This window comes from Lytechinus variegatus, chromosome 12, assembly GCF_018143015.1.
Source record: "Lytechinus variegatus isolate NC3 chromosome 12, Lvar_3.0, whole genome shotgun sequence".
Taxonomy (NCBI): domain Eukaryota; kingdom Metazoa; phylum Echinodermata; class Echinoidea; order Temnopleuroida; family Toxopneustidae; genus Lytechinus; species Lytechinus variegatus.
The window spans coordinates 23,754,538-23,763,308 of NC_054751.1; the positions used below are offsets into that span (position 1 = coordinate 23,754,538).

Below are 8,771 nucleotides of genomic sequence, written 5' to 3' on the forward strand. Positions count from 1 at the left end.
TATATAAAATAATGCTTAACTTTCAAAATTATAATGAACGAACTTTTTCATATTTCAATTAAATTGTTTTTGTTAATGCCTGTTAGATTTTACTCTTTTTCCCAACTTGATTTTGGGCCACACATTTTTTTCACTTCTCAAGAGTCAACCTTAAGAGAAAGAGAGAGAGAGAGGGGGGGGGGGCAGGGAGAGAGATGGAGAGTGGGGGCACCTGCTTCTTTAAAAAATAGCTAAATTAAAAGTTAAACACACTCCCCTTTTTATCTAATTCTCAGGTTGGACGTCGTCTTACAAAAAAGTATACCCCTCTTTTTTATATCAATCCTAAGTTGTCGACAGTAATGACGGCACGGTCACAACGAAACAGTCGCTTTGATTGGCCCTTACCCTTTAGTGATGGGCGGGACTTCGTCCTCTTCTCAACCAATTAGAATTAACAAACATGACGAAGTACTCTTCCACGTATCTTCTTTGTAATCATAAAATGCAATCACTATCTCTTAACAAATCAGACAGCCATTCTAATTTCAGAAAAAAGGGCCAGAGAAGTACCACATCGTGAAGAAAAGAAGAGATAGACTTAAAGGTAAGGAAATTACATTTCTCCAAGTCTCATCACTTCTTCATCACATCTATTACTTCGGCTAATTGCATTGATGTTTCTGCAAAGGGTGCGCAGAGATAATCTGAGCTTTTTTCAAAGTCAACATTTCTGCTATAATTTTCAAGTAGTGAAAAAACCCAAACAAGAGTGTGTATATTGGTAAAGAGAGTGGGGTATATCTTCACCCCTTGACTAAGGCTGATGGTGCCATACTTAAGAAATTTTAGAAATACACCCATTTCTATTTCATTCCCCCTCTCATCTTTCGAAATATAGACCCACCATTATCATTGACACGAAAATTTATGCTAGTCGTGCATGTCTCAACTATCTTGAGTTTAGTACTCCTCCAATGATCTTTATATATCTTTAATTAATGCGATACGTAAACAAATTCCTCTAACTCCAACAGGAGCATCAAATCCCTAGCTGTAACATCGGAATCCAGGACATTCTAATTCAAGATGACCAATCTATTACTCTGGATGATTTCTGTTACCACTATTGCTACTGCTTCTGGTCTCACCATTGACGTAGACGGTCCGATCAGTGGTATGTAGTCTTCTGAATATCTTAAAACGGGTTGATAATATCTAATGATATTCACATTTTTATATTAATTGATTTGGGCTGCAACGACTCTGAATTATGCATGATTCCAACCAGGAGCTGATCCAAGATTTTTCCAGGGGGGGGGGGGCAATTTTGTACACTAAAAAATTAACAAACCCCCCATAAAAAAGGTGATTTAGGTCAGGAATAAAATGAAAGCTACAAAAAAAGCTATTTACTACAAAATGGAGGTAATTTTCTTCCAAGAAAAATTTGACCATAAAAAATAAATGAATAAATAAAGTATTCACTACAAAATGGAAGTCATTTCGTTCCACGAAAATATGACAAGCAAAAGTTCCAAATTCCAAATATAGCTAGCCCGAAAATAAAGCGTATTAAAAATTGAATGATTAATATGAAAGTTATATTGTCTTTTAAAAGCTTCATTTACAAGGTTTTATATCAATGAAGTGAAAAAAAAAATATTATATGCACGTTATGCTATTCCGATCATGTATATTTGATAGCCGCTCATTTCACATTATTTCATATTTCTTTTGTATTTCATTTAAGTCTTTTACGGATAAAAAACAATATAAGACAGCAACATCAAATGCATAACAAATTCCAAGTTAGATAGAAATGAAAAGAATGCCTGCTAAAAGTCACGTATTAATCTCCATACTTGCGCCAACACAAACTTTAAATTCAAGAAAACCTTTCGTGTACTATCTATTTCACTATTTATTTCTATCTCTGTCTATATTTTAATTATTCACTTCGGCAAATAAACAATACATTGATATAGTCCTCCGATAAATACACGTATGCGTATATATCGAACTCAATATACATGAAGTATAATAGGATATTGAATATTTACCTACCTTTTCCACTGGTGGACTTAAGTGGTAAAAAGAGTTAACTGGATAACTGTAGGCAATAATAACCTCAATGCTTGATGCTTATAAAAAAATGAACTACAATAATGACATAACGGGTATGTTTAAAATCTAACTTAAACTTTAACTTAATTTGAAGAAGCTAAAAGCAATTCAGAAACATAATCATTAAGGTATTTGGAATGAATTATGGACAGGGATGTATTAGTTTTCATTCATATTTACTCAGAATTATGATGCCTTTTCTCGGCACCCTAATAATGGTACAGAGATGAACCATGCAGTAAAGATGCAAATTTGAACCTTTCGTAACATCCATTATGCTCCTTAAAAGGTGAAAATGTTGCACTTCTGAGGATGCAATCGAGCATTTATTGGTACAAATAATAGTAATAGTGTGAATTGGTGCACCTTTTCCAAATAGGGTGCAAAATTACACCTCAAAGGAGCTAACAATGATTCATTAGCAAACTTGACCTTTATTTCTTAGTGTGAATATTGCCACGATCAGGGGCGGATCCAGGATTTTCCAAGGGGGGGGGGCACATTTTTCCGAGGAAAAATATGACAAGCAAAAAAAAACAAAACAAAATAAAGGTCTTCATTATCAAGGGGGGAGGGCACTTCTGTTTTACATTACACATTTTAATTTTGCTTCTCAAGGGGGGGGGGGAGGGGGGCAAAGGCCGGCTGTGCCCCCCCCCCCGTCCTGGATCCGCCCCAGTGGCCACTGTGATGAAGTCCATTTGGGGCAATATAGTTAAAGGGGAAGCTAATCCTGACAAGGTTTATTGTAAAAAAATAGCAGAAAAAATATTGGCGAAGATTTGACGAAAATCTATCGAATATTGATATAATAATAATAATAATAATAATAATACCAACATGCTTATATAGCGCATATCACTGCCAAATGCGCTTCATTTGATTATTACCCCGGCCTTAGCCCCGCAGCCTTTTACAGCGCGAAGGCATTTCAAGGAATAAATTCCTGCCAGGTACCCATTTACCTCACCTGGGTCGAGTGCAGTACATTGTGGATAAATTTCTTGCCGAAGCAAATATTAACAAAAAGTTATAATGTTATTTTGGAGGATTTGTGACATGCGAGTAGCTTCCTCGTGTATCGCGAATTAAGGGGGAAAAAATCAGTGAAATGTCATTTTCTTTAAGTATTGAAAATGGGTTTTATTGTAGGCCTATCTTCATTATGCATCAACTGAAAAATTATTTCATACCCACTCCCGAAAGAAGAACATGTTTAGTCATGAATTATAAAAAAATATATATATTGCTTGTCCGATTTCTTTCAAACCTTCACCATTCTGTCTTATTCATTTTTCTCCTTTCCAACACAACATTTATGACCAAGGCTGGATTCTCCTATAAACAAGAAAATTAAAATACATTTACAGTAAATTTGATCTTTTTTTTCATGTCAGGTCCGTGTTCTCTATGTCCAGAAGGAGCTCCCGGTCCCCGTGGACCACCTGGAGACATTGGCCTGCCGGGAAGAGACGGTCGTGATGGGAGGGACGCTTCGTGTAATAGCCAACTATCAGGTAGAATAATGATGGCGACGGGAGTCAAACTGTTGTTAATTACTTTAGTCACATTTTCTCTACGGCAAATCGAAACCGTTTTAACATTTTTTTACCAGCTACATGTATCTCCCGAGTTCGGAGGATACTATTGATTTTGCCTCGTTGCGCCGCCGCCAGAGATTTCCTTGTGAGCGCTCTACCGGCTGCATTAACTTCTTCTCCGATCATCTTCAAATGTGGCATTAAGGTCTATTATGGTAAAGCAAAGCCACCTAATAAATTTGGAGTGGGTGGAGACATGGTTGCCATGGTAACCATATATTTGTCAAAAATTTGGTAAAACCTAGCTGTAACTTTTTTTTTCAGTTTTTCATAACAGTTGACACACAGAAGCAATATCAGAAGGTAAAGCGAAGATGCCTATCATTTTTGGTTGGGGGTGGGAGGGTCTTTATTGCCATGGTAACAACCCAAATGAGTGTTACCAATAACTATGACAATCCAATGTATCATGCCTACTTCATTCAAAGGTACATGTATCATAATACCATGCTGTTCCCATATTTATAGAAAGTTTGTCATAGCAGTTGGCACACAGAAGCAATATCAGAAGGTAAAGCGAAGATGCCTATCATTTTTGGTGTGTGTGGGGGGGGGGGTCTTAGGGTTAGGTTTACGAAACATATCCAGATTACTCTATTTTTTTCTAACAGATGCTACTACAGATTCACGCTGCTGCGTCATATTATTGTCATCAAATTTGGTACCCAGAGGCAAATTATGGGCAGGGTCATTGTTGCCATGATAATTGTATTTATAGGCCCTATGTCAAATTTCAGTGTGATGTCTATCGCAATGATAGATTATGCGGTGGATTCGCCGTAGGTTCGGGATGTACATGTGCTCGGCCGTGCGACCCGCCGAGCATTTCTAGTTATAGATGGTTTGAATAAAAAAATCGACCCGCCACACGGCCGCCATATAGCAAATGTGACTGTGATGATGATGATGATAGGAATGATGATAATAAGAAAAAAAACACTAATTGATTATAATAACGATTATTGATAATAATGTTACCTGATGACAAACTTGATACACTCGAAATACAATCGTTGTGGGCAATATCCTAACTCCATTTTTGCTTAGTATTGAAATTAACTTCTATTCACCATAATCCAAACAATCAGGGATGGCGTCATTCACGGGGGAGGAAGGGGACAATATAAATGCCCCTCGGGGGGGGGGGGGCAGTCAAATGTATTGCTGAACACATGCATGACCAAATTATTTCCGAACACCCCCTAAAGGCGTTTTCCTCTGTGTGCAAAATTACCCCCCACACAAAATAATTCGCTGGATTTAATTCCATATTTTGGCCCCTTAAAAATTTCTCGCCAGATCATATGACCCCGGGGAAAAAGCTTGGGAAAATAGAATACCCTAAACATGTTTGGCTACAGTCTTAAAAAAAGGATTTGGAAAAAATATACCCTAAATACGTTTGACCCTGCGATTGACCATTGACCAGTCTTTCAAAACTACCCCTTAAAAAAATTGTGTTTTTGATATCCTTAAAGGACAAGTCCACCCCAACAAAAACTTGATTTGAATAAAAAGAGAAACATTCAACAAGCATAACACTGAAAATTTCATCAAAATCAGATGTGAAATAAGAAAGTTATGACATTTCAAAGTTTCGCTTATTTTTAACAAAATAGTTATATGAACGAGCCAGTTACATCCAAATGAGAGAGTCGATGACATCACTCACTCACTATTTCTTTTGTATTTTATTATATGAAATATTTGTATTTTCTCGTCATTGTCACGTGGAATGAAGTTTCATTCCTCCCTGAACACGTGGAATTATTTTAACATTTTGTGCTTCAGGCAAGGAGGTCCTAATCGTCAAATTCGTAAAAATTGAAATATTGTATAATTCAAACAATAAAAAACAAAAGAAATAGTGAGTGAGTGACATCATCGACTCTCTCATTTGGATGTAACTGGCTCGTTCATATAACTATTTTGTTAAAAATTAGTGAAACTTTGAAATGTCATAACTTTCTTATTTTCCATCCGATTTTGATGACATTTTCAGCATTGTGCTTGTCTGATTTTTCTCTATTGATGCAAATCAACATTTTTCTGAGGTGGACTTGACCTTTAACGAGTGCACGTGCGGCCCGCTTCCGAAACTGAAAAAACACCCCAATTTAAACCTGTTGTTTTTTTTTGGTCACGCATGTTTAGAGCAATATATTTGACTGGCCCCCGGGTATAAATGCGACATTCCTTATGTGTGAAAGGGTGCCCTGTCCCCAAACTGTTGCCCATGGTTACAGTCATAACCGAGAGAGCGAGGAAAGTCATTCTGCCCCCGGGTATAAATGCGACATTGTTATTTTCTCAATTGATGAAGGGTAATTTCGAATTACACGACACAAGCCTTTATACTTTCTTCATTTTCTGAACTTTTTCATCAAAGACTTTAACATTCCTTATGTGTGAAAGGGTGCCCCTGTCCCCAAACTGTTGCCCATGGTTACAGTCATAATCGAGAGAGCGAAGAAAGTCACTCTGCCCCGGGTATAAATGCGACATTCCTTATGTGTGAAAGGGTGCCCCTGTCCCCAAACTGTTGCCCATGGTTACAGTCATAACCGAGAGAGCGAGGAAAGTCACTCTGCCCCCGGCCGCGCCGGGTATAGATGCGACCGATCCGACATTGTTATTTTCTCAATCGATGAAGGGTAATTTCGAATTACACGACACAAGCCATTATACTTTCTTCATTTTCTGAACTTTTTCATCATAGACTTTAACATTCCTTATGTGGGTCACTCTGCTTCTTCGAAGATGTCTTATACATCATCATCTTAATCATAAGGTTTTTCTTTGTCCAGTATTTGGAATCTTGTCCAGTATTCTTGTCCAGTTTTCCTTTGTCCAGTATTTGGAATCTTGTATTTTTTCGGCCTCACCAATTTTCCCAAGGGTAGAAAGGTTCCCCAGAGCTATCTACCCTTTGGAAAAATTGGTGATGCCGAAAAAATGTCTCTGCCGGGAATCGAACCCGGGCCCCCAGCTTTGAACGCCGGTGCCTTAACCACTAGACCACAGAGATGGGTTAATGGTTAGGGCGGGCCAGATCCGATTGACCGTCAGATAGACAGATTTTCGACACTATACCAATTATATTTTCCTTTGTCATTGTTCAAAACTCACCTTCACCCGACAAAGGAAAATATAATTGGTATAGTGTCGAAAATCTGTATATATATATATATATATATATATATATATATATATATATATATATATATATATGTATATATATATAATTATATCAAAACCTTTGTTCCCCCTCTTCAGGAATGCCGAGTCCTGTAGACCAAACGAACGATGGTAGCAGTGAAAACACGAGTGGTGGTAATACAGTAATCAATGTCAATAGTAGTGGAGCTGTGTATATAAGATGGGGTAGAGATGTTTGTGTTGATGGATCAGAACTGGTTTATGCTGGTAAGAAAACATTTTCAAAAATACGTTCTATTTATTACCTTTTAGTCAATTTCATTCATTCACGCAGTTCAGTAGACTAAAAGCCGTGCGATGGGGGGGGGGGGGGTAGGGTGAAACAGTAACTATATTTTGCAACAGAGTTAAAAGCAATATGGCAACAAATATAATAATATTTTATAAAAAAAATATGGAAATTAGAATATATAGTAACATAATAATAATGATGATAATAATGATCAGTATAGCGTAATGAGCCGCCCCCCCAAAAAAAAAATAGGGGGCACAACACGCAGTCACAATATTTCAACAGAGATTAACAACAACAATGTAAAGTTAATTTGTTATATATGTAAGTGAAGAGAATACTAAGAAGGTTATATAAGTGGCATTGGCCGAGAGACAGTAAGTAGACAATCGAATAGCATATAATCCTCTGCTGAACTGTACTTACAAGCATAATTGTTGTGTGCGCAATTTGTAGGTACTGCAGCAGGAGCTCACTACCAACATACTGGAAGTGGTTCTAACTATCTGTGTATGCCACCTGACCCAATTTATGATGAACATCAGTCTGGTGGAAGTCGTGGTCTGCTGTACTCTGCCGAATATGAGACCAGCAACGCCATCGGTCGTCTCCAAGGTATCCACGACCACACACCAAAATGTGCAGTCTGTAGGGCGCCCTCAGGACGATCTACCAAATTGATGATCCCTGCGCGGAACGAGTGCCCTTCTGACGAGTGGCGCCTGGAGTACAGTGGTTACCTCATGTCAGCCTATCATGGCCACAAACGTACTGAGTTCGTTTGTTTCGATCATGACATGGAAGCAGAGCCTAGTACAGCTGGAAACGAAAATGGGGCTCTCTTCTACATGGTAACAGCGGCATGTGTGGCCGGAAGTGGTCTTCCTTGTGGACCCTATATTGACGGTCAGGAACTCACTTGCGCTTTGTGTACGATTTAGAAATTGTTTAGATCGAGTGATAATATAGTGCGTACGTTGAATTATATCTGTGTAGTATAGCTCGTCTATTGAAACATGCAGTCGAAAAAAACAATTCCCGAAGGAATATGTCAAATTCGAAGTAGCTAATACTTATATAGTTGCACCCACTGTTTCTTTCCAAGTGTGCCATTGACAGATAATTTTCAGAAACCTTGACGTATTGGGGTTGGAGGATAGTGCCCACCCCCCAAAAAACCGCAAGCCCCTGACTTCCTTCAGTGTTCTCAATTGCAAATTTTAGCTAGTACTTAAAGAAAACATCCTCAGGCTTGGCCTTTTTTTGCCTCGCATAATTTTTTTTTCTTTCTAATTTCATAATTATCATTAGCTCACATAATGCTTGCCTCAAAGGAAAATCATTGCATACAGTTATGTAACCATCATTAACAAAGATGATTACAGATTGAGATATAGGAATCATTATTCAGTGACACGACATTTTCTCCTGCGACATTTGCTCCGATCTTAATATCTTAGAGGGGGTCGGATTGTAATAGAGTTTTTGGTTCAGAATACTGTAAAGTTAATACCTCGGTCACATTTTGCTCTACTGGCGACCGTACGGCAAGTCGAAAACAGCCGTAACATTTTTGTACCAGCTCCATATTGGTAGTTTCAATAAAAAATGAA

At 37.9% G+C, this 8,771-nt stretch overlaps 1 protein-coding gene across 1 annotated transcript; it reads left to right on the plus strand.

The window, feature by feature from the left end:
- Window positions 1-507: 507 nt before the first annotated feature.
- On the plus strand, window positions 508-8,147 carry LOC121425581 (short-chain collagen C4-like). The gene is made up of 5 exons (XM_041621674.1): window positions 508-586; window positions 1,017-1,156; window positions 3,504-3,623; window positions 6,984-7,133; window positions 7,615-8,147. The coding sequence occupies exons 2-5, from the start codon at window positions 1,069-1,071 to the stop codon at window positions 8,097-8,099; spliced, it is 843 nt and encodes a 280-aa protein (XP_041477608.1). The 5' UTR covers window positions 508-586; window positions 1,017-1,068; the 3' UTR covers window positions 8,100-8,147.
- Window positions 8,148-8,771: the final 624 nt, after the last annotated feature.

Excerpts from the sequence above, each read along its gene's own strand:
- LOC121425581 (XM_041621674.1), top strand. The coding sequence starts at position 1,069 with ATGACCAATCTATTACTCTGGATGATTTCTGTTACCACTATTGCTACT. Across the intron at positions 1,157-3,503 it reads CGTAGACGGTCCGATCAGTG|GTCCGTGTTCTCTATGTCCA; the intron begins GTATGTAGTCTT and ends TTTTCATGTCAG. Across the intron at positions 3,624-6,983 it reads GTGTAATAGCCAACTATCAG|GAATGCCGAGTCCTGTAGAC; the intron begins GTAGAATAATGA and ends CCCCCTCTTCAG.